The sequence below is a fragment of the Talpa europaea genome (genome assembly GCF_964194135.1).
Source record: "Talpa europaea genome assembly, chromosome: 5".
NCBI classification, from domain to species: Eukaryota; Metazoa; Chordata; class Mammalia; order Eulipotyphla; family Talpidae; genus Talpa; species Talpa europaea.
In genome coordinates, this window is record NC_140071.1 from 96,318,634 (window position 1) to 96,346,081 (window position 27,448).

The window sequence follows — 27,448 nt, forward strand, 5'->3', positions numbered from 1 at the left end:
TATCACCAAGTTGAGCTTATCCCAGCAATGCAAGGATTAGAAATTTCTTAAATATTTCTCACCATGTTAATAAAAAACATATGATCATCTATCTCAGTAAACGTGTGGATGGAAGGGAACTTTCCATGTTTCATAAACACATACACACACACCAATAAAAACATAAAAAAGTGACAAATCAATAAAACTTCTTTTAAAAAAATCATAATTTTGGAGCCCATGATGCTGGACTCCAAAAACAAAGAAAAAGAACATTTTAACCAAAATAATTTAAACAACTTCAACATTTTAAATTTAAATTAATTCACAAAGAAGCTAAAAAAAAAAGGGGTGGGCGTGAGAAGAATGATATTGACTTTTCTTTCTGAAACAAATTCCTACGATGTTGTTGCTTCATGAATTAATTTTCCTGAACAATTTCCTCCTCTTCTTCCTTCACATCACCTAAATTATGTATGGAACTTTTTTTTTTAAGATTTATTTATTTATGCATACAAGAACCTGGGTGCAGGCCAGAGATATGGGGGTTGAGAGGATTCACCTGAGACAGAGCCGGAAGCAGAACAGGCAGATGTATTGAAATATACTGCTGATGGGAGCAGCGGGTGAGTCAGGAGAGGTCTGCTGTCCCATGTAGGTCACCTCCCTAGCTGGGAATTGAACTTGTGCTGCAGTGGCTTCTGACAGCTTCATAGTACTGGGTCTTAACCCCTTGCACCACCAGGGAGGTCCCTGTATAGGACTTTTGTCCTGATCACTCACTACATTTCTCTACCTCCCTTGAAATGGGTACTACAAGCAACAAATCTCTTTCAAGTTCACCCAGCACCCAAGGGATTACAGTAACAAACAATGTAGATAAGATGAGTTCTGAGCTACCAAGAATATAACTTGACAGTTGCATTCATGGTTTATAAATGAAACATTGCTACTTGAACGCCAAAATCTTCATTAAATCAAGACTGATTTTCTAATATCAGCATTATTTGAAAACTCCTAAATAATAAAATAACTACTGAATAAATTTGCTTTTGATTGTCACCAGAAAATGGAAACTATGTCCCTATGTCTAACAGGCATCCTTTATAATTTAAAAGTTAAATGTCACGGTACTCTGATTAGTAGAAAAGATGAGCCAGCAGGTGATAGAACAGATGTATATATTTAATGTGCTTGTATATATGTTTGTGTGTGAGTGTGAGTGTGTATTTGCCTGGAATAGGGAAATTGCAAGATATGAGTAAGAGAAGATGTAAAAAAAGAAAATTCCTGAGAGGAAAGACCCCTGCCTAGGTAAGATATTTTCAGTAAAAGTCTAACTCAAGAAAATTTATAATGAATGTTTCACCAGAGAAGATTTGAGTAGATACCTAAAAAGCACAAAATGAGCCTGGTTCACCAAAGTGACAATCAAAAAGATCAATGAAACCAAGGTTTGGTCCTTTGCAAAAAAGGAGGGAAAACACAAATATATGAAATTGGAAGTGAAAAAGAAGTTACAATAGATACTACAGAAATGTAAAGGATCATAAGAGAGTACAAGGAACAATTATATGGCAACAAATAGAATAACTAAAAAGAAATGGACAAATTCTTAGAAACTTGGATTCCTGGGCTGAATCAAGAAAAACTAGAATACCTAAACAGGCACATCACACATAAGGAAACTGAACAGTAATGAAAAGCCTCCACGAAAAACAAAATGTCCGGGACCAGATGATTTCACTGGCCAATTCTACCAAACTTCCAAAAAGTAATTCATACCTAGATTACTCAAACTCTTCCATAAATTTGAATAAAAGATAAAACTTTCAAACACATTCTATGAAACCAACATCACCCTGATTCCAAAACCAGCCAAAAACATCACAAAAAAGAAAACTGTAGACCAGTGATGAAAATAGATGCAAAAATCCTTAACAAAATCTTGCCAATTATTTTGTTACATATACTAACTAATAATTTTGTTAATTATTTTGATATATGTACTATACAGCAAAATATTAAGAAATCATACAGCATGGGATTTACTCCAAGGACACAAAGATGGGTCAACATACCCAAATCAATAAATGTGACATACCACATCAACGAAAGGACAGAAGTCATACGATCATCTCAAAAGATGCAGGAAAGAAAAGCAATTGACAAGATTCGACATCTTTTAGTGATAAAACCTACAAAATAGGGATGAATGGTGCATAACACAACATAATAGAGGCTATTATGACAAACCCACAACCAACATGTTATTCAATGATGAGAAAGTGAAGGTTTTTCCACAGGAAGAAAACAAAGTTGTCCACTGCCATCACTACTATTCAATATACTGTTGGAAGTCCTAACAAAAGCATTTACACAAGAAAAAGGATATAGGAGGTATGCAAATTAGAAAGGAAGTAAAACTATCACTATTTACAATGATGTATATGGTACTATACACTGAAAATCCCAAAGACTTCAATAAAATGGTATGAGAAATAATAAATACAGTAAAATGATAGACTACAAAACTAATATACAAAAATATGTTGTTTCTGGTAGCTCTAGCTACACTTTCCCCTTTCCCAGGCAAGAGGTATCTATGCGACACCCACTCTAGCCTCTGCTGCTGCCACTACCACCTCTGTGAGTTGCTGCCTCTATGGCCAGGAGGAGCAGGAGGAGCACAAGAAGCAGGAGGAGTGCAAGTAAAAAGCAAATAAATGATAAAATATTCTATGAAATAAATCTTATATCAAGTATGACATTTTGCTGGTTGGCCTCTAGACTTCCTTGTGCCCTCACCATGCCTGTAGCAAATTAAAAGATAAAAAATTGCCTTCATTGCTATTACCAAAAAAATTATGGAGATACTTGGGGCAAAATAACAAAATGCAAAAAATATATAAATATATGTAAACTATATGTATATAAATGCATGGCCAGATAGATAAATAGATACAAAGATAGATACATAGATACATAGATAGAACAAAATTACCTGAGGATGGTAATGCTTATTTATCTTTTGTGCATATCAATGGAATCTATCTTTTATATATTGACAAAAGACTGTAGAACATTTAGCCATACAGAATATATGGCATCATTAAAAATAACCTGAAACAATGAACTGCAAGTTATGATGTGTGTTATCTATACATCAAACAGTGATATTAACAAATCTCCATATGTTACATTGGTCTGTTTCTCTTGTTCATACTATTCTTTATTCATACTAATACAATGCTGTAACTGGGTGGTCCTTTTTAAACAAAACAAAACATTATTTGCAAAACAGAGGTTATTATTTGTTTTTAAAGCTTTTGTAAATAAAAGCTTCAGAAAACTTTTCATATATAAAAAACAAAAAAAATCTATTGTTTCTCTATCCAAATAATGAAATAACAAAAAGAGAAATCAGAAAAAGAATACTATTTATAACTGCAACAATAAGAATTAAATAGCTTGGAATAAATTTAATCAAAGTGAAAGACATGTATATGAAAATTCTAAGACATTGTTGAAAGAAATAGAAGACAAAAAGAGATGGAAAATTATTAGGTGTTCATGGATTGGAAGAATTGACAGCTTTAAAGTGGCTATACTGTTTAAATCATAAAGATTCAGTGTATTTCCTATCAAAACTCCAATGACATTCTTCATAAGAATATGACAAAAAATCATGAAATTTTTTCTGGACTAACAAAAGACCCCAAATAGCAAACACACTCTTGAGAATAAAGAACAAAAATAGAGATATCACAATCCCCAACTTCAAACTAAACTACAAAGTGATAATAATTAAAACAGCTTGGTATTGGTTGGAGTAAAAACAGACACACAGATCAAAGGAACGAATTGAGAGCCCCAACATAAAATCATACACATATGGGCAACTAATTTATAACAAAGGGGTTAAGAGCTTACAATGAAGCAAGAAATGTCTCTTCAAAAAATGGTGCTGGGAAAAGTGGATAATCACATGTAAAAGAATGAAGTGAGGCAAATGCCTAACACTACACACAAAAATTAATTCAACACAGATTTTAAGACTTATATTTAAGACCTGAAACTAAAAATACATGGGGAAAAAACACAGGCAATATGCTATTTGACATTAGTCTTAGAGATGTGTTTGGAACGCAACTCCGAAGTCAAGTGAAACAAAATCAAAAATAAACAAAAAGAACTATACTAAAGAAAGAAAGAAAGACCTCTTTCTGTGTTTGTCCATGAAAGAAGGACCTAGAAGATAAACAGTCACCTACATCAACAGAAATGTACTGATCCAAATAGTATCAAATTTACTAATAAAGAAGTGCAGTGCTGGCTGTCCAATGTAGGTGAAGGCTGAATATAAGAGTCTGTCAAACCCCTTGCTAAAAGGAATGTAAATAAAAGTACCTTGATATAATAAAAGCTAAGCAATAGAACATAAAAATAAGAAGACAGGGTCTTGTAATTATAAAGACCAACAAAATCAGAGTGATCATACAAGCTCTAACCTGCAGAGACTTATGAAGTTGGCCTATTGAAAAAGACACCCCTTGGGGCAAAATAGATGAGTAGTCAACAAAGGTACTACTTAATTTGTATCATAAGAAGTATTGGGCCAGTGTTGGGCTGCATTTCAAGTATGCACTGAGGAAAAGAGAATACCACAACTGTTAACAGACTGTTGGATGCCGGATTGGAGTTGCAATTGGTGTATGGAGATCTAAAGCATCATTGTATTCCCACTATTAGAGTGATGATGGGGGGTGGGTAACATAATAAATGAAGGTCTGCCCAAGTGTTGGTTTATAACCATGGATTCATTTATGTCCATGGATTCACTCAGGACCATTAATCCAAATGTCTAATTCAGATCACCATACTTAGTAGCTGGCACAACCCCCATACTGGATCATGGAGAATACTGTAGACAACCAAAAGCTCATCCAGGCAGTAGTCCTGATTGCAGCTGGAATGCTACAGTTAGAGCAGATTTACATAGCTTCAGGTACATGATCTGTAGCCACAGATTTGGCAAATTCCTTTTGACACAAATTGGGAAATGAGGTAAAAAAATCAATGAATTCATTTTAAACGGAAAATACTCACTCATAGTTTTGCTTCGCTAACTCGCTTGGTCTCTGTAATAATGGAATCTGGGCCAACTGGATAACCCACAAAACATGCCATCAACTGATTACTTCTATCAGTGACATCACCACCGACTAGATGAGTGAATATGTGATGGTTAACACGTGACTTTCTTAAGACATGTATTTCAGAGGAAGACCGATAAACTCTGCAATGATGTAGTAATCTAAGTCTCATACATTTTTTAGGATAAAGACTTACTCTATTGCTTCTCTTGGGCTGCAGTAACAAAGTATCACACATTGGTGGCTTAAAGCAACAAAGATTAACTGTTTTACAGTTCTGAAAGCTAAAAGTCTAAAATAAAGATGTATCAGCTGGGACACGTTCACCCTAGAACCCCTAGGCCCTTTGCTTGCCTCTCCCAGCTTCTGAAGGTTTACTGGCAATGTTTAGTGATATATCACTTGAACCCATCATTGTCAATGGCATTTTCCCTGAGTGTCCATCTACATATGGCCATCTTCTTATAAGGACACCATTAGATTATGGGTCCATGCTACTTCAATATGAACTCATCTTAAGTTAACTAGTTATATCTTCAATGACATTATTCCCAAATAAACTAATATGCTGAGGTTATGGGGGTTTGAGTTTCAATATATCTTTTGAGGGGAACACAATTCAACATGAAATATTTTAAAATGCCCTTAAATTATAGTGCAACAGGAAAATCTTCCCAATAGAATTTCAGTGGCACATTGATACATCTGTGACACACCTGATCACCCACTTTATGCAGAAAGATAAATAAATGGCCCAGATATTAGATATGACTCAGGCAAAGGTAAATGGCCTGGTTGATGGGCAGGAACCTGAAAGAAAAACATTGGAAAACTCAGGAGCATCTGAGGAAGAGGTATGTGAATGAGCATAATGGAGTGAGTAAAAAGTGTGGAGATTTTTGGAACACCAAAAATTATGCACTGAACAACCAAACAGTCAAAAGAGCTCCACCCGCCTTTGTCAGTGGTCTTCACAATGCTCACATGATGGGCACAAGAACAAAGCAGAATAAATGAAGATTATACAAGGACCTGACAGCAAAAACTTACCAAAGCCAACCTAGTTTCTCCCACTGCTGAATGTCCACTTTTACAGAATCAGAGACAGATGTAGAACGCCTGCTGTAGCACTATTCTTCAGGGATAACAATTGGACTCTTCCTGGTGATTTGACTACCATGGAACACTTTTGTCTCAGAAGGGATCGCAGTTCATTCTCACAAGAAAACCTTATAAATATGCCCTTTCTGCCTCCTGGCCTCAGCTGAGGTACCACTGAGTACTTGGAATGTTTGATCCACAGGCAATGACTCCAACACACCAAAGCACCCCAACCAGGCAGGAAGCCCACTTTACATTAAAACATATGGGAGAGGGATCATGATCATGGGCTTGCAGGCCATTCACATAGAACACTATATTACACACAGTACACCATCCAGAAACTTGAACATGCAGAGATGAATCACCAACTTAGAGATGTGATCCTTTGGGACACTCTCACCAGAGAAAACAAATGTCTAAACTATAAACTATGGCTACCACATGGGCACTTTAGTCTTCTTGTCCCCAAGAACCAGCAGCTAAGAAGACAAGACTCTATCATGAAGAATGAGTGCTGCATCAGCAGGAGATAGGACTGCTATTATAGACTCAGGAAAGGGGAGAATATATCACAAACTCAGGAACACCACTTAGTGTACTCCCTGACCAAATTCTAAATAAAAATAACAAATGCAGCAACCCCAGCCTGAAGAGAATAGGATTACCAGGGCCTCAATTTTTTTATGAATGAGAAGTAGAGAAGTGATAGCTGAAGGGAGAGGATTTAGAAAGGATAGTGGGGGGGGAGGGGCCTCCCTGGTGGCGGAAGAGGTTAAGTACAGCACTATGAAGCTATCCACAGCCACTGCAGCACAAGTTTGTCCCCGGCCAGCCAGGGAGATACCCACATGGAGCAGAAGACCCCTCCTGCCTTGCCCGCTGCTCCCCTCAGCAGTGTATTTCAGTCAGTCTGCCTGTTCTGTTCCCCACTCTGTCTCTGGTGAATCCTCTCACCCTCCCCCCACATTTCTGGCCTGTACCCCAGTTCTTGTATGCATAAATAAATAAATCTTTAAAAAAAAGGTTAGTGGGGAAAAAGATGATGTGAACCAGTTCTGCCCCAATGGGGCACTAACTCTTTTCCTCTGAGTTTCCTCTCAGGGGTAGAAGTCCTCAGTGCTCCAAAGAACTGCTCCTCGCATGCACAGAATGAATATGTATGTCACAAGAGGCAAACAGAGGCAAGCAGGCATGGAGATCTATCACTTAGATACCCCTTGGCAGAGGCTTCCCTGCCTGGCTAGGGAGTTTGGGGAATTGACATTTTTCAAACCTTTCAAGGTCTTTCTTTCAAGCTGAGATCACACTCTTTTTGAGGCTGTCCCCAGCCAATGACTGAGTGGACTGAACATTTCATCCTAATTGGGAGTCCTTTAAGGGAGAAAGGACTCACTGGAGCTTCCGGTTGAACCGGGAGAGTCTTTGCAACTTTGGCATCAAGGTCCAGACCACACTTAGTCCTACTTCCTCATGTTTCACTGGAGTAACTTCCCCAAAACTTTTACACTCCCAACTCTCATTGTCTACTTCCTGGAGAAGTAAATCTGTAACAAGTCACAATTTGCAAATTTCTGTTTGAGAATTTGCAGTTTTTTGTTTGAGGAGGGATTTAGCCTTCCATGATTGGCACTTAAGTTGCCTGATGGCGTCCAGCTCCAGTCAAAGAGGCTGCTGCATGGAGTAAATACCTATAAATAAATAACTTTTTTAAAAGGTGATATTTAAGACAAAGCAAAAAGTTGAGACCATTTTGTAGAAATCAGATTTTATCTAGTATATGGTATTCACTTAGAATCACAAAACTTTGTCCAAAGATAAAACAAGTAGTGAGATAACGCCATTTTATAGGAAAAAAATTTTGGCCTTTTATCCAACTTCATCCTCATAAAATTAAAAGATAATTTTGTCAATTAATACATATTTCCAACTCCTATTGCCAAAAACAATTCAAAAATACAACACTAGGGCCTCCCTGGTGGCACAGTGGTTGAGCACAGCACTGTAACGCTTTCTGCAACCTCTGCAGTGTGGGTTAGATCCCAGCCCGCCAGGGAGATACCCACATGGTGTGGGCAGACCTCTCCTGTCATGCCTGCTGCTCCCCTCAGCAGTGTTTTCAGTCTGTCTGCCTGTTCTGCTCCACACTCTGTCTCTGATGAATTTTCTCACCCTCCCGCCCTCTGGCCTGTACCCCAGTTTTTGCATAAATAAAATAAATCTTAAAAAAAAAAAAGACAACTCCAAATCATACCAGAAAGTAGAAGCTGATAGATGATAAACTAACCAAATTGACTAGTATAGGAAAGGCTGGAAACTTGTCCAGTTTTTACATTCAATTCCAAATGTATGTGATGATAAAAGGATATAAGAACTTTCTCCTAAATCACCAGCGATATCTTCTTCATTATGCAAAAGTGATCAGAGCTATACATTCAGCATCTGAGACTCCTGTCAGGCTAGTACCAGAAACCCTTTCAAAGGCTCATCAGAAAATCTCTCAAGAAGATGGCAATAGCCAACCAGCAAAATAACCACCTCCATCCAGAGCTACCACTTATTCCATCTATCTGTGTTTCAGATAATATTTTTCAGTAAAATCAGGTCATTACCCCAGAACCGGTTTTAACAGCTAATTCATTGTCTAAAAAGATAAGCTGACCCAAAATGTGGAGGCTGATGATCTTACAAGCTCAAATAGGAGCATTAAGCTGATGGGATAGCTCATTTATAATCACTAACTATATACTCAGAACTCAATATTCAACCTGTGTCACAAATAGTATTTCCATCACCCATGGAAATCAAATGAACTTCTTGGCTCAATTGGAAATTCATGGAGCTTATTACAGGAGCTATGTCAGTAAATGCCATGGCCAGCCCCTAAAAGAAAGAATACTCTATCTTCACAAAGGTTCTACCAGCTACACAACATTTATCCCTTCTTTCCAACCTGAACAGTCTCTGCATTGTGGCGACATAAATCTCAGTGGAGTAGAAGTAAAAGATGACATTTACATGGTAGTGAAGCAAAGATGATTTTAAACCAAAGACTGAGGGACTAGGAGAATGCAGAACTCACCTGCCACCACCACCAACCCAGTATATGTTGAAATGAGCAGCCTCGAGACAGCACATATTTAGGGTAAAAATATGTCTTAAGAATGCAAAAGGAACAAATTAACAAAGAGTTACAGAAAATGATTTGTGAAGAAGGGGAGCCTATCATACAGTGGAAGCAATGTAGATATTCCCATTTTCATACCCTCTTTGCTTGGTTAACTCCTAGTTAAGTTTTAAGAATTAATTTAGCAGTAGTTCCTTAAGATGTTCTTCACACCCCGCAAATCTTGACTTAGCACTACTTCAGGGTGTTACCACATCACCTGTTATAATATACATTATCTTTTGTGGCAATTAAGCTTTTTATTGGACTATAATTCACCATAAAATTCAATTTTTTTAGGTATACAACTCAGTGGATTTTATTATATTTACAAAGTTGGGCAATTGCCACCAAAATTTAATTCCAGAAAATTTTATCACTCCAAAAGAAAATTCATACCTATTAGCAGTCACTCACTATTCATCTTTCCTTCCAGTCCTTGGCAATTACAAATCTACTTTCTCTTTCTGTGGATTTAGCTAATGTGGGTATTTTATGTAAGTGGAACTATACACTGAATAATCTTTTAGTGGCTGGCTTCTTTGATATGGCCTAATGTTTTCAAGGTTTATCTGTACAGAAGTAAGTAACAGTACTTCCATTTACATTCCATATTTAAAAAAAATAATAATTTACCAGTTGATGGACATGTGAGTTGTTTCTACTTTTCGCCTGCTATGAAAAATGCTGTTATGAGCACTGGGGTACAGATTTTTAAGTTGACCTTTGTTTTCAATTCCCTTGAAGATATACTTAGGAGTACAATTGTTGGGTTATGTGTTTAACTTTTTGAAAAAAATGCCAAACTATTTTTCATTTTCTAATCCCACCAGTATGTAATTGTCTTCCATTTATCTAAACATCAAGTTTTTTGAGCGTGGGGACTAAGTCTTATGTCAGCAGCTAGCTTATAGTGTCTAATGCACCATCGCATGATGCTTAATGCAGTGTGGCTGTCCATGAGCAATTGCGAACAACTGAATAAAAGCCCAAAATAATTTTTTCACTTTTGCCTTCTTCTAGAAAACACTTATCAGAGTATCCCCTCCATCAAAATGCTTTCTCCCGATATCTTTGACTGTTGTCTACCCAGACTCTTTTCCTATGAAACTATTCTTAGGTGCCAGTACTTCCTGAAATGGGTGCTCTAATATCAAAATCAGAGGGTTGTGCTTTACTTGGGGCAGCTTACCAGGACATTAGACAAGTTAATGTAATATAATCTGATAGTAGAATCAAGTGTTTTTAAGTTATTCCAGTTAGCAGGCAGTTATTCATGTGATCATTTTCAAAGTGATCCTCCAGTAAATACATGGACCTTATTTGGCTCTAGGGCACCCTCTGCTGGCTCTTCTGCCAATAGCACTACAATGAACCTGAGGGAGAAGAGAGGGTCGACTCCCACAAGGGGCAAGAGGCACACAGGGGACCCAACCCATGATAAAGACAGTCAGCAAAGATCTACAGATGAAGAGCAGTTCTGGGTAGGATTTAGCTTCCCATCGCTGTCACTTAAGTAGCCTGATGATTTCCAGCTCTGGTCAGTTGAAGTGGCTGTTGCTTGGAGTAAATATCTATTTGATCCTCAGAAACGAAATGGACACATGCACATGTGGAACTTATACTTTAAACATGACCAACTCCTCTTGCTATGATGTGGCTTATGTCTCCAATAAAATATCAATATACGTAAATTTCTAGCAGAGATTCACCAAATTTTTTTTCACTTCTGCCCCAACTGACAAACATTTCTGATACTCAGAAAGAGACGTTCCTCAGAAGGAAACTGTTCATCATCTCAGTTTTCTAAGAATAGAACTCAGATGTAACTGAGTTCTGAGAACACAGTTCTGAGAGCTCAGAACTGTGTTCAATAATTGTTAAGGTTTTATATACATTAGCCATGTTAAGGAGAATGTCTCCCAAGGATACCAATGCCCAAATCACTATAAACTGTAAATGTTTAATTATAGGGCAAAAGATTATAGACTTTAAAATAGGAAGACTGTACTGCATTATCCAGATGGACTCATCATCTCACGAGCCCTTAAACAGAGATGGAGAGATCTTTCTCTGGCTGAAATCAGGAAAGATGCTGCAGGAAAAATCAGGAAGATTTGAAGGTTGAGAACATCTTGACCCAATACTGCTGGAGAGGGCCACATGGAAAGCACAAGAAACAATACAGACATCCTGTAGGAGATAAAATCAGTCCCCAAATGTCAGCCCATCTGGAAATGGGGAGTCAGTCCTATAATCACATGGACTTGAATTTAGCTGGCAACAAATTCATGTTGGAGGCAGAATTTCCTCAGAATCTGAAGAACTCACTTCAGTAAGCACCAGGATTTCAACCTTGTGATATACTCCAAATTCTCACCTCCGGAACTGTGAATAATACCTTTGTATTGTTTTAAGCCACTATGTCATCTTTCATGTCAACAATAGAAAACTAATACATTACCAAATGTCAGGACATTAAATTCTAATATTCTGTGATTCTGAAACAAAATAACCACTAGAACAATGAATTAAAATTTCAAATTCCCAGACCAAGTCACATTCCACTACCAAATGATATGTTTTATAATACAAGGGAGATTTCCATTATTAATTACTGGGTTGCGGGTTGAGTGCCACACTGTGAGGCTGTCCACAGCCTCTGCAGCATGGGTTCGATCCCCAACTGGCCAGGGAGATACCCACATGGGGCGGCAGACCTCCTGTTTCACCTGCTGCTCCCTTCAGCTGTGTATTTTAGTTCTTCTGCCTGTTCTGTTCTCCTCTCTGTCTCTGGTGAATTCTCTCACCCTCCCACGCCTCTGACCTATACCCCAGTTCTTGTATAAATAAATAAAATCTTTATTAAAAAATTTATTTTAAAAAGTTACTCAGTATTTTTTAATGTTATGTAAGAATACTATACCAGTCTCTAAGTAATTATCTTCTCCAACATTTACAACTTTAGCTTTCATTTTCAAAAAGTAAATAGAGAACTACTTTGTCAAGGCTTTTTCAAATTGTCTCAGTTTAATATAGTTCACTTTAGGTGTATATCTCTTTCATAATGTGTTCAATATATTTTATTAAATTCTTATTCTAATAGCCATATGTTAGTAACATTAATATAAAGTGATCATTAGCACAGTTGAATGAATTAATGTCTACAAATATGTGAGAACATAAATGTGAATAGACAAATGATGCCACAGATTAACAGGCCTCAAATGTACCCAGAATTCAAGTCACTATGAGTGCTTGGGTGGTGGGGGTGGTGTGATGACATTCACTGGGGAGTAGTACTTATTCCCTTAAATCATATAAACTGTTGTAAACCAATGTTAGCTCAATAAAGGGGAAAAAAAGAATTCTAAGTCACTTGATTTGTAGCATAAAAATATGTAAGTCCAATAAGAACAAATTACTTTGTAATAGAACTTTATTTGTACTATGGCCATATTTTTGGTATTTATATTTCTTAAATTAGTAGCTCAAAGGTGTGTGTGGCTTTCTTACATGCACATCACTGTTCCACCAGCTCCTGATCTGCAGAATACACACTTGGGATATTCCAAGTTCTACAACCTTCAATGTTTCCAAAATACAACCAAAAACCTGGACTTTTCCAGACAATCTAGAGTGAACTGTACTGTCTAGATTTAGGAACATGGACACCTACTTTTTCTGAGTCCTTTCAGCCAGCCTTGCAATCTCAATAGATTTCTTCCTTGCTTCAAAATCCTCCCTTTTAATCACCTCTCCAGTCCCCCGGTAGCCGAGCTCCACCAACTGGCGGGCCAGGACTTCATCCTAAAGAAAAGATCAATTGTTACATTTGTGAATGAATAAGACACCTGATTTCATCCAGTGCACAGTGAGTCAGTCATTGTTCAAAATGAAAACTCAAATTTATTAAAAAACGAGAGAAGAGCTATTAGATGTGAAAAACTAGAATTCTCTCTAACAATACTTTTATACATACTTGATTTGTCATCTTTTTCCCACACATGTGAGGAGGAGAAAAAAAAAAAAAGAAATAGCATCAATCACTAAATTTTCTCAAGGGATTAGAGGACAAAAGTCTATTGTGTTTTTAATCAATTTATGGGAACAGCTGTGGCTAATTAATAGAGTATCTTTAAAACAATAAAACTAGAGACAATAGAACTCAAACAAGAAAGATTTTTAAAAACCAACAGCACAAAAAGAAAAGTAGGTTGCTTTCTGAAAGTTCAACATTTCAGAGACTTGTATCCTTGAAGTCTAGTAACTGATGACATGGCATTATAACTTCAAATACAAAATAAAGAGCAGATGAATTTCCTGTTTAACTAAAAAGATATTGTTTCCATGCAACGTTGGTCCCAATAAAAATAGCAAGGTGACCACAAAAAGCTTCAAATTGAAAAAGTTTCCACACAATTCCGTAGTCCTTATGTATTTCAGTTATTTAAGGACTTACACATTTTGTCACCTGTATTGCATATTCAAGAAAAATATTACTTCTCTGTAATTTGAAAAGGTGCTACTTTACATGAAGTTACTAGGATATAAACTAAAGTATCACATAAAATATTTATGTATTAACAATGATCGTTATATTTTCATCTAAATAGGACATGTCTGAAATATAATAAATATATATATATTTATATATATATATATATATGGAATGCTGTTAACCCTGACTTAACACATCACTGTTAAATGCAAGAACTATCTAAATGATTAAATGAGAAAACTTAAGATGCATGGCTAATAATCTATTTCACCCAAAGTGGTTATTTTAAAGTTCAAACAAATAAAATGAAAAGAATTAGACTGTCAACATAGAAAGCATACTACTTCCCTTTGTTAAACATTCAAAGCAAATGCTGAACTCTGTATAGCAATGTGGCTACAATTGCCATGCTAATAAAATGTAAAGCACTAGTTTTGGGGGTTATTTGCCTTCTTTCTGACTTTTTTCCCTGCATAATAATTTTCTCCATCCCTAGCCTCTTTAATCTGAACCACAAAACTAAGCAAATGCCTCCACCTAGTGGAATTAATATTTAATAGAAAAAGCAATGCAGATTTTAGATTTGTTTTATAAGACACGATGTGAGCATAAATTTTCTAAATCTATTACTAAAAGTGAGTTTAAGAGAACTTTCAGGTAAACTCTGTAAAAATGTGAGGTTCTTTGAGAATATAAATTCCTTGGGGTAAACATAATATTTTACATAAAAAAAGATTATTCATAAGTTATAGCACTAATTTTGTATGTGGAGTTGAACTGTGCATTTCTGTTTACCTGGGTAACACAAAATAATTTGGATAATTCTGAACCCATGTACACTAATGTACGTTGAAATAAATGACAAGATCCACTGAGAAAACAAGTATGAATTTGAACTTGGGGACCTAACATTACCATGTCCTAATTGGGTGAAATCAAAGGTCATCCCTCCACTTTATTTTTTTAATAAATATTTTCTATTGAAGTAATGCTGCTTTACATCATAGTTTATCATTTGGAACTATAGAATTCCCCCCTTCAGATGATGTTGTTACCATAGCATGAGCATGTACTGTCCACCACCATAGTCCACCATGCTCCACCCTCACTTTGTCCTCGCCCCTCTCCACTATTTCTCCCTGCTCTGGATGCCTCAGTTCTATAGTCATTTTTAAGGGCTAGTTTTGGAGTTTGGCTTTATCTGACCCATTGTCTGGTTTATTTATATCCCATCTACAAATGACATCACCTGGTGCTCGTCTTTCTCCCTCTGATTTATTTCATTTAGCATAATCCCATCCTTGTTACAAAAGACTTCATCTGACAGCTGAGTAGCATTTCTCTTCTTGATCCACTCACCTGATTTTGGACACCCAGATTGTTTCCGCAGTTTAATTATTGTAAACAGTGCTGCAAAGCACATGGGAGTGCAAGTTTCCATTTGAATTAGTGTTTTCAAGTTCTTTGGGTAGGTATCTAGGAGTGGAAGTGCTGGGTCATGTGGCAGACAAATTTTTAATCTTTTGAGAAACCTCCTTACTGTTCTCCATCAGGTTTGAACGACTACTACTTTTCTTTTTTATTTCTTTTTTTTAATTTAAATTTTATTTTTATATTCCCCATACAATTACAACCCCCTTATTTTGACCCCAATACCTCCTTTCCCTGCCCCCCACCCCCCATAGAGTGTCTCTGGTTCATAGTTTGTTGATTTTGATATTTTCTTTCTTATAGTTATTCTTTTTCCTGGTCCCTTATTTAAGTTTCCTAGATTCCTGCTATGAATGAGACCATCCGGCATTTTTCTTTTTCTTTCTGGCTTATTTTGCTGAGCATGATCCCTTCCAGCGCCATCCATGTTGAATGCTCAGTAATATTCCATGGTATATATGTACCACATCTTCTTGATCCAGTCATCTATTTTTGGGCATTTGGGTTGTTTCCAAAGCTTAGCTATTGTAAACAGTGCTGCTATAAACATAGGGGTGCAGGTGCTCTTTGGAATTGATGTTTCTGTGTCCTTTGGGTAAATACCTAGAAGTGGAATTGCTGGATCATATGGAAGCTCTATGTTTAGTAGGTCCAGAAATCTCCACACAGCTCTCCATAGTGGGTGGACCAGTTTGCACTCCCACCAACAGTGCAGTAGAGTTCCTTTTTCTCCACACCCTCGCCAACAATTGTTGTTGCTAGTTTTTTTAATATGTGCCATTCTCACTGGGGTAAGATGGTATCTCATGGTAGTTTTGATTTGCATTTCCCTGATTACAAGTGATGTTGAACATTTTTTCATATGCCTGTTGGCCATTTGCATTTCCTCTTCAGAGAAGTTTCTTTTTAGCTCTTCTGCCCATTTTTGGACTGGATTATTTTCTTTGTTTTTGTTGAGTCTCATCAGCTCTTTGTAGATTTTTGTGATCAGTCCTTTATCATTAGTGTTGTGTGCAAAAATGTTTTCTCAGTCGGTGGGGTTTCTCTTTGTTTTGGTTATTGTCTCTTTTGCTGTGCAGAAGCTCTTTAATTTGATGTAGTCCCAGCTGTTTATTTTTGCCTTCACTGTCACTGCTTTGGGTGATGTGTCTATAAAGATGTCTTTGATGTGCATGTCATGTAGTTGAACTACTACTACTTTTCTAAGCTGAGAGTGTTATGATTTTGTGTTTTATATTTTTAGGCTTTTCCAGCTTTCCCAGGTCCAGAGACCTGAACTTGCAGGTGCTGAGTCAGGAGTAGGAGCCTGAAGGAGTCTGCCCACTGGTGTGGATCTGCTGGGAGTGGGTCTGGCTTGTTTTGGGAACAGCTGATATCCCTCCTCTCTATAGTGCCATATCTGAGATTCTAAAGTCGACTTCCTACAGTTGTCAGTGAGCCTCACAAGGTCAGTTCCAGCCCTGAGGGTGGGAGAACAGGGGTGCACACCACCACCCTTCCCTTCTACTTTGCATTGGGAATCTAGACTGTGGTGAGCACCCCAGTTTCTAGGCACATATTTCCCTTCACACAGGCTATTGGCCTCCACACTGTTTAACTCTCCCCTGCCCAGAGCCACTAGCCAAGCAGTACACCATAAGGCAGCCTCCCTTCCTGGACCACAGTATCCAGGCATTTCTCTCCTTCTGCCTCTTGTGCAATGACGCATAGATCTCCTCTGTGTCCCTTATGGTTCAGTCTGTACTGGTCTCTGATGTCTAAGAGGTAATCCAGTTTCGCTCGCGGTCATGGAATTCTCTAAGTGTAGTGTCCATCTGGTTAACTTAGATGATGCTCTTGAGAACAAAGCAACAAACTTCCTCTGATATCATCCTGGCCTCTATTGTTATGTTTTTGTTGTTCAAGAACAGGTATAGTAGCTCAATCTTAGATTTCTTTACTTAATTCACTGATTTTTCCAAGAAGGTTCCATTTAATTGATCTTGCATTTTCACAGTAGATAAATATGTTGTTTATAAACAATATTCTTACCCCTTCCAATATGTGTGAAATTTTTCTTTGAATTAACCAGACAACAGATATGTGAGTAATGACAAGTATTTTTGTCACATTTCTGATTCTAAGAATAAACTTTCAACTGCTTAACCACTGAACATGAAGTTTACCTTTATGTGTTTGCTATCTACTCTATCAAGTTGGGAGTTTACGATTTTATCCTTTAGTTTTGGTTTTTTGTTGGGTTTTTTTTTTTTTGCATCTATAGAGATTTCCATATACTTTCTTTTTTAATTTGTTAATGTCATGAGTTCACTCTTGCATTCTTATGATGAATCACACTGCTCTTAACTTGGATCTCTTATTTCTAAAGATAGCTCTAGATTCATTTTACATTTCTATTCATCCAATTCATAAGAAAAGTAAGTCTGTCTTCAGCTTTGTACTTTGTGCTATCTTTTTCTGAATTGATGTTAGGATTGCACATCCTATAAAATGGTTTAAGAAAATTCATCTTTTTCTTTTATTAATTTTTAACTGTATAAGTCAGGCATGAATATAGTCTTCTTGTGAACAATTAAAACATCGCAGCTGAAGTGAATTTATATTCCCTGAATTTAACTAAGCTAGAACTTAGTTTCCTATAATTTTCCTTCCTTTGTTAGTTTGGGTTTAGTTGGGCCACAGAAGGTATTTGCACTAGATTTAATTTCTTGTAGGATCTTCTCCTTCAACTTCTTCATATTTATCTCTGTGATTAAATGTGTTAGCTTCTCCAACAGATAACCCTGTCATCAAAGTTGAGGTGTGGAAGAGGTGAGAATCTGATGCAAGTTCCAGTTCATCTTAGTGAATTCTAGCTCATCCTTGCAGGTCTCATTTTGCCCTTTTGTCCCCCTCTCCCATGTTCCTTTCTTTTCTGGCACTCAGTTTTAATGACTTCAGGCTCTAGCACTGGACACCAAAGAAACAGGCTTTCATACACTGTTTAAACATTTCTATTAATTGTGTAAAGTCAAATATCTATTAAAAATTATATATGATTTTTTCTTTCCCTAATTTATTTAATTGAATAGTTTTTTCTAATTTTATTTTTCTAGTAAATGTATTAATGTATTTTTTCCTTTTTATTAAAGTTTCATGTGATTTCCTTACCAAAATCTCCAAACACACATGTACATATACATATGAAGATACACATGTGTATGCATGTGTATTACATGTGTGATATATTTACATATATGTATAATTATGTGTGTGTGTATTTTCTGTATCTCTGATTAAACCCGCAATGATTCACAATTAGCTACTGGTAATGGTTCCAGATCAACAGAAATTTAAGCAGTTTGTTCTGGGTTACTGGAATTGGTTCTCTGATTTTACTAGCCCTATTTACAGGGGTAAAGAATACACAGTAGTCCAGGGAATGCAGAGGCAAAAATTAAACATAAGGAAGACAAGGTTTTGGGTAATCACGTGTTTACTGCCAGAGGAAATTAAGTGACAATAAGAATTATATAATGGGGTTGGTTGCTTTTCTGTGTGCTGAAGACATTGGTAATTGAAAATGAGGAGCTAAGAACTTGGGATTGGTGAGTTACATGACAATAGATTAATTACATAGGGCTACTTCCATAATGAAAGGGGAAAATATTTGGTATAGTTTTATAATTCTTAAAAAACATTATTTTCATAAACATGCTGTCATACATATGCAACTTTTCATTGAATAATTATTTTTATGTCCATGTGAGAATTGCCTGTTTGTATCATTTGTATGTTAGATTTTATCTATTTGTTATTGATTCATAGGGTTTCAATATAAAATAGCAAGTGCTTATAGTCTAAACTTTTCAAATATTTGTCTTTTGATTAATTTATGATACATTTTGTCACACAAAGCTTAAAATTTTGGTAAAGAAATCACATATGAAACCTTAATAAAAAGGAAAAATCACATTAATGCATTTGCTAGAAAAATAAAATTAGAAAAAAACTCTATTCAACTAAATAAATTAGGGAAAGAACAAAATAGATATAAATAATATGAAAGATAATGATTAATAAATCAACAGCAAAAGTGAATAAAATGGTAATTAAAATATGCAAATCCCTTAAGTTTGATTGCTCAAAGAAAGTCAAGAGATTATTATTTAAAAATCCAATAAAATGGATAACATTTGTTAAGATTGATGGTAGGGAAAAAATACACAATTTTAGAAATCAGAAAGAAGCCATAACAATAGATATAAAGAAAATTATATATAACTTCACAGCAATAGCCTAAAAGTCCATATAAAGCATTTACTCAAGTTATGAATTCAAAATAGATCTATAGATGGTTTTATGAGTCCTTGATTTTCAAAAACAAAGTCTTTATTTTGCATTCCTATTTGAATGTTAGGTTATTTGGTTTATTAGTCAGAGTTCAGGCAGGAAATAGAAAACACATTTGAATAGAGTAATTGAAGGTAACTGAAGGACTGACTTAATTACAAAATATATAGACAGGGTTAAGAGAAATCCAAGTGGGGTAATGAAGCACCCTGAAGCTAACAACAGCAGAAAGCGATTAACTTAGTCCAAAAGAGGGAAGGGGCAGGAGCAGTTAATAGAACCCAGGGAGATAGCTATAGGACTGAGCTACTAGACCCACAGTTGTAGATTGATGGAAGAAAATATCTATTGTTACCTTGCAGGACAGTATGTAAGCAGTATGAAGAGAAAATGGCCATGTTATTTCTCCTCCTGGCTTCTAATTTCTTCCTGGTACCTCTAAAGGCTGAACCCAAGTGGCCAGACACAAAGGGAATCCAGTTGAAGCAGTCAGCAGAAGTCAACTTCTTGGAGGCAAGAGCACAGAACAAGTTGAAAAAGGAACAAAATGCAGATATCAAGGGTCAAAGAGAGAATATCTACTCCAATCAGGAACAGACAACTAGGTGTAATAGAAAATTTCCAAAGAAGTTTAAAGATACTACTTCATATTCTTCCAGGACTCACTATTGGAATACTTTGCAAAGTCTAAATCAAACCAACTCTCACTGATAAGTTAAAAACATTGATTTTTTTTAATGAAGTAACTGATTTACTACACTGTTTATGTTTTATAAGTATAGGAACTTCAGGTGTTGTTACCACAGCATCCCCACCACCAAAATACCCATAGTACTCCACCATCATCCATTTGCTTCCTCCCACCATCCATTTGCTTCTCCCCCTCTCCCTCTGGTAGGCACACTAGTATAGTCAGCATGCCAGGATCTCTTAGTTTGGCTTTATCTGACTCTTTCTTTAGTTTCTCTATATACCACAGGTAAGTGACACCATCCAGTATTTTTCTTTCTTCTTCTGACTTACTTTGTTAAGCATATTCCTCCCCAGTCCTATCCATGTTCCCAGAAATGACAATACTTTATCTTTTGATAGTTTAGTAGTCCATTATGTATAATACATAGCACATTTTCTTGATCCACTCATGGATGTGTATTTGAGTACTTTGGTGGTTTCCATAGTTTAGCTATTATAAACAGTGTTATAATAAACATGGAAGTTCATGTTTCCTTTCCAATTAGTGTTTTTGTATTCTTCAGATAGATATCTAGTAGAATTGTTGGGTCATGTGGCAGATACATTTTTAATGTGTTGCGAAAACTCCATACTGTTTTCCATCAAGGCTGGACCAGTCTACATTCCCGCCAACAGTATACAAGAGTCCCCTTTTCTCCATATCCTCGTCAGCATTTGTTGTTTCTGGTCTTTTCATGTGGACCATTCCCAAAAGAATTAGGTAGTTTCTCGTGGTGATTTTGATTTGCATTTCCCTGACAATAGTGATGATGAACATTTTTTATGTGTGTGTTGGCCATCTGTGTGTCTCCTTTAGAGAAGTGCCTGCTTAGTTCTTCTGCCCTTTTTTGATTGGGTTGTTTTCTTTTTGTTGAATTGTCTGAGTTCTTTATAAACTTTGGATATCTGCCTCTTGCCAGATGTATGGTGAGTCAATATTCCTCCCACTTAGTATGGTGTCTTTTCATTAATTGTGATTTGTTTTGCTGTCCAGACACTTTTTAGCTCGATATAGTCTTTATTATTTATATTCTCTGTTATTTTCCTTGCTGCTAGAGACAAATCCACAAAGATATATCTGAAGCAAATGTCAGGAAATTTTGTCTGTTTTCTTCTATATATTTTATGATTTCAGTTCCTTAAGTCTCATTTTGAGTTGATTTTTTTATATGGTGTGAGATAGTCATCAAATTTCATTCTTTTGCATGCAGCTATCCAGTTGCCCCAAAAGAACTTATTGAAGAAACTGCCCCTTGCTCCAGTGTATATTCTTGGCTGCTTTGTCATAAATTAACTCTCCATATAGGTGTAGATTTATTTCTGGGCTCTCTATTCTATTCCATTGTTCTAAGCTATTTTGATTATTGTAGCTTGGTAGTGTAGCTTGAAGTCTGGAAGTGTGATACCTCCATTCTTCCTCTTTTTTTATTATTTTTAATTTTTTTGTTTTATTTTATTTTTTTATTTTTTTATTTAATTTTTATTTTTATTTTTTTATTATTATTTTTTATTTTTATTTTATTTTTTTTTATTTTTTTTTTAAATTTTTTTTATAGAGGCATGTTTTATTTATTTGTTTGTTTGTTTGTTTGTTTTGTTTATACATGCACTGGGTACAGTCAGAAGCACGGAAGGGTGAGAGAATTCACCAGAGCCAGAGCGGGGAGCAGAGCAGGCAGAAGGACCGAAGTACACTGCTGAGGGGAGCAGCGGGCGGCAGGAGAGGTCTGCGCACCATGCGGGACCCTCCTCCGGTGGTCGGGGAGCAGCCGGGGATCGAACCCGCGCTGCAGAGGCCGCGGGCAGCTTCACAACCCAGGGCTCAACCGCTGTGCCACGGGGGAGGCCCCAATTCTTCCTCTTTTTTGTCAGGATCACTTTTTCTATTCAGGGTCTTTTGTGGCTTCATGTAAATTTCAACAGTGTTTGTTCTATTTCTCTGAAGAGTGTGACTGAAACTTTTATAGAGATTGCATTAAATCTATATAATGTTTTAGGTAGCATGTCCATTGACAGTGTTAATTCTGCCCATTCATGATTGGAAGGAAATTATCTTGCTATTTCATTGAGTCTTCTTCTATTTCTTTTAACAATCTCTTATAGTTTTCTTTGTATAAGTTCTTCATCTCTTTTGTTAAGTTTATTCCTCATTTTGTGACATTACCAGCTATAGGTGGTCAATATTGCCAATCCTTACTTGGATATCATCTTAGTCATTTTGATTGCCTGAAGCTCATTCACTAACACATAACTTAGGAAAGACCCATGATGAAACTGAGTTCATGCATGTTGATAACAATCTCTGCCCCTTATATCAAAAAGTCAGATTTGTTTTATATACAATCTTTGGCTCACATTTTCTTCCTTTAAACATCTTAAATAAGTGATTCCTACTTATTTTAGCATAAAGCATTGTTAGAAAAAATTGGTGGCAACTTCATTTGTCCTACCTTATAAATCACTTGCTATTTATGCCTAGATGTCCAAAAGATTTAATTTATATGACTTATTTCCATTTTCTAAACAATGGGAAGATAATCTCTAACTAAAACTTCCATATTGTTAATCTCTAAATTATTTAACAATGATTGGGATCCATTAGTCATTGAAACCTAAAAATAATTCTCAGAACACCCTTTGTTTCTTGACCTGGGAAAAGCATTCAATAGAACTTTTACTTCTTAGTAGTCACAGGCAGTCAGTAAATGAAGGCTGTGTTAATTTATCATGGAAGAACAACTAAGAAAGAACCTGGGAAATCAGGGTGCAATAATTATCAAAACTTTTCAAGTACTGGGCCTCCCTGGTGGTGCAAGGGGTTAAGGTGCAACCTATGAAGCAATGCACAGTCACTGCAGCATGAGTATGATCCCTGGCCAGGGAGCAACCCACATGGCGCAGCAGACCTCTCCTGACTTGCACACTGCTCCCCTCAGAAGAGTATTTCAGTCAATCTGCCTGTTCTGTTCCCCACTCTGTCTCTGGTGAATCCTCTCACCCCCCACAACTCTGGCCTGTTCTTCAGTTCTTGTATGCATGAACAAATAAATCTTTAAAAAAAAAAAAAAACTTTTCAAGTATTTGTATATTGGTTTAATTAGATTAGGTGGTACTCACTCCCAGAACAAATATTGTTATTAGGATTAGCAGCTATAAAACTAATTGTTGATGCTATTATAAATCTATTTTATGCCCTGAGTTCGATGCCTGACCAGGGAGCTAACCCACATATGGTGCAGCAAGCCTCTCCTTTCTTACCAGCTGCTCCCCTTAGCAGTATATTTCAGTAACTCTGCCTGTTTTACTCCCCACTTTGTCTTTCTGTCTCTGGTGAATCCTCTCACCCCCCTGTACCTCTGGCCTGCACCCCAGTACTTCCACAATAAACAAACAAACAAACAAACAAATAAATAAATAAATAAATAGATTTTGATGTTTTATAGGTGTCTAGAAAATGAACAAAGCATAATGGACACAGAATGAAGAACCTTTTTTATTCTCCTTAACTACTAACTTCTCTCCAACTAATCAATTGGTTAACTGGTGTCCATCTTTTTTGATTCTCCTGTTTCCCTTCCTTCCTAATCAAGTATCATATAAAGAGCACATGGTTATTACATTCATGCAATACCTGTGTGCTTTAATGTTCTGAGATGTTATATGTTAATATAGAGGTCAGGCTTTGACAGGAAAATATTTGGCAAATTCAAAAGAGATGATTAGGGCCTCCCCTGGTGGCACAGTGATTGAGCGCTGGGCTGAGAGACTGCCTGCAGCCTCTGCAGAGCCAGTTCAATCCCTGGCCACCAGTGAGGGTCCCTCATGGTGTACAGATCTCTTCTGATGCCCGCTGCTCCCCTCAGCAGTGTATTTCTTCAGTCTGCCTGTTCTGTTCCCTGCTCTGGCTCTGGTGAATTTTCTCACCCTCCCGCGCTTCTGACTGTACCCAGTGCTTGTATAAATAAATAAATAAATCTTAAAAAAATAAATAAATAAACTTCTCTTTAAAAAAAGAGATGATTAAACAGAATGGAAGCACTATTTACAAAAATATGGGTAGGATTATGGAAACCAACATGGGAGAAAGGAGAAGCATTCCTTAGCTAGTAACAGTGGGAACTCATTCACACCATTAGACAGTTCCTAGAACAGGGAGTGCTGCCAGCACCTGGAAAGAGTGCTGTAGCTGATGGAATAAGAAGCCAGCCAAACCGAAGGAATGTAACCACATCCAACCCCAGCCAGGAGAAAGATGACAGGGAAAAATTCTCTAAATACTCTCTCCCAGGCCTCTGATCTCTTATCAGCTAAAAACAAATCCAAAGTCAAAAGAACCAGGCTAATGATCACCGAGGACCCTGTCCAGGAGTACAGATAAGGGTGGAGAAGAATGATGATAGCAAAGATAGGATAGTCGTTTTGTATGGTACTAATTTTATTGCAATTAATTGAAAACTTTGGGCAATATAAGAACATACTACACAATAAATAATACTTAGAAAATCATATATACTTACATTTGCTGAATAAATAAAACTTAGACTGACCTGTCACCACTACACTAAAGTTAGGTGCTAAGGCCAAGTCTAGAATAGATTCTTAAGTTCCTGCAGTTGAGGCAATCTCTACTACAGTAAGCTCTTTATTAAAGAGAGCTGGATATGTACATAGATGCTTGATGGATAGACAGATGTACAGATAACTCAATTTTGTAAACATGAAGAAGCCTGAATGTAATCTAAGCCAATCCCTTCAATGTGCAGATGAACAAATGGAGTTACAAATTGGTTAAAAACACAATAATAGATAATTAGAATACAAATCACACAACTCTAGTCTCTTTTAACTTTAATATGCTATCTCTCATTTTCCTTTAAATTTTGTTCCATTCAAAGCAAAATCAAGTACTGTGAACAAAAATAAAGATCATGGATCATCTCACAAAACATGATCCATGATTTATGAAACATGTTTTTGCCACGGTAGCCATGCTACTAAAACTTTTCTTATTAAATTACATATCAAGGTCAAACAACTTCTATGTTGATGACCAATTCCATTAGTTCGATTTTACTGTACTGAGGCCTTTTTTTTTTTTTCCTATTTTTGTTTGTCTCTAAGTGAACAGTTAGCTTTCATCCACAGAAAGAATTTGAAAATCTCAGTCCCCAGAGCTATTCATTACTGAATACAAAAATATATGCAGTTGCCTTACTGTGATTATTCAAATAAATTTTCATTTCATTTTCCAGAAAATTACAATAAGAAAGCCTAACCAATAAAATTTTCAAAAGTAAATTTACCATTCCTCCAAATATAATCACCATTTTCCAGTTTGGAGACCTTCAAAGTTCTGATAATGAAAGAGAAGTATTAATTTCTCACTCCTAATCAACATTTATGATTTAGTTCCTAACTCACATGAAAAACACTGCTTTAAAAAGCCAAACTATTCTTAATTACACTCAAGCTCATCGTGTTTTTATTTGGTCTCCTAGATTATTTTATTCTATCAAGATGCTTATTGTGTATGCTTCACTCTTGTTTATTTAAACACTCAAAAATTTAGATAAAAACACTACTTAGCAACATTAGTTTTTCCTCTTCATTTCAGTAACTTGGATGCAAGGCCTAATATTCACTTTCACAACTTTTAACATATCTGTATACAACATCAAATCTTATTTTTCAAGTCTGTTGGAAATATAGTCTGGATTTTTTAGCAGAATATTCTAGAAAGATGAAATTATGTGTCAAGGTCAAACAACTTCTGTGTTGACAACTAATCCCATTAGTTGTTAAATGCTGTACTGAGTTTTTTTTTTTTTCTATTTCTACTACCAAAATTAGCTGTGATCATTGCCTCGATAAACATAAGTCAGAACATGCATCAGGAAGTCTGAAATATGCCTGCACAATGACTGGTACCGGTTCCCGTAATTAAAGGGCTTTCTGAATCAAAAAGCTCGGTGTGGAAGTTTATGGACCTATATGCCCAACATAATAACACATACACCAGGTTGGTGCTGTTGACACTCGCCCTAGAAATATACTGTCTTGCGTTCTTTAACACAGACTGGCAAAGGAAAGAGAAACAGATGTCAGACATGAATTACAGACAGCAGGAGTCTTAGGAATCCAAATACCCTTCTCACAGGACTCTGGAAGGGGAGTGGGTCGGGAGGAGCAAATGAGACGGAGACAGAGAAACTCACGACTCCCCAGCGTACGTGAAAGCACGCGCACGTTTCTGCCCTGGTTGACACGAGAATCTTAAATTCTATTGCGAATAAGGCAGGCCGGGGCGAGGGGACCCCACGACTCGCCTCAGCTAGCTTTGGCGCATCTGTGGAGAAACCCGGGGACCCGATGCGGCGAGTTCTGCCGCTAGGGGGCGCACACCCCAAGGCGAGAAGATGGGGCTCCGGAGAAACGCAGGGCGCGGAAGGAGGTGACCCCTGCGGCGCTGCTGCCCTTACCTCCAGGTAATACAAGTCTACCGTAGTGATCTGCGAGTCGAGGAAGTCTTCATAGGTGTTGAACTGAGTGACTATATTGTCCACAGCCGGCAAGCCGTCTTGCATATCCATTGCGGTTGCCCCGGCCGAAGCGTCCCTAGCGACAGACGCACGAGGGCAGGAGGTTCCACCACAGCGTTCCTTCCAATCAGTTGGGAACCGGCGTTGAGCTCCGGACGTTAATCCCGCCCCCAGGGCTGGTTCCAGGGTTTCAAGCTTCCTCCTAACTCTCGGGGACACGGTCTCAAACTACCCACTCCAAGTTCCAGCCTGACACCGATCAATGATTTCAGACTGCCACGAAATGTGCAGTCACTGGAGAGAGGCAAATTGCAATCTATAATTTGAAATTATGAAACTGCTCAGGATTACAGACAAAGTTGTATAGATCGGCTTTTCTGACCTCAATCTAAAACAATGTTATGTAAGACAGAAATATCGAGGTTAGTTCTAAGGTAAACTGAGTATCAAACTGAGTATCCATTTTTTTGCGAGGAGAGTATTTCTAAAGTCTGTGGAATGATCTTGCCAT

General features: G+C 36.9%; 1 protein-coding gene across 2 annotated transcripts in view; it reads right to left on the reverse strand.

The window, feature by feature from the left end:
* CFAP299 (cilia and flagella associated protein 299) overlaps positions 1-26,988 on the reverse strand; it is a gene marked incomplete at both ends in the record, with an annotated part of 568,636 nt that extends 541,648 nt beyond the window's left edge. For both annotated transcript variants that reach the window (XM_084233913.1, XM_084233912.1), the window contains 2 exons: positions 13,082-13,212; positions 26,878-26,988. In XM_084233913.1, the coding sequence (XP_084090039.1) occupies positions 13,082-13,212; positions 26,878-26,988 (242 nt within the window). The remainder of the gene's footprint in view (positions 1-13,081; positions 13,213-26,877) is intronic.
* Positions 26,989-27,448: the final 460 nt, after the last annotated feature.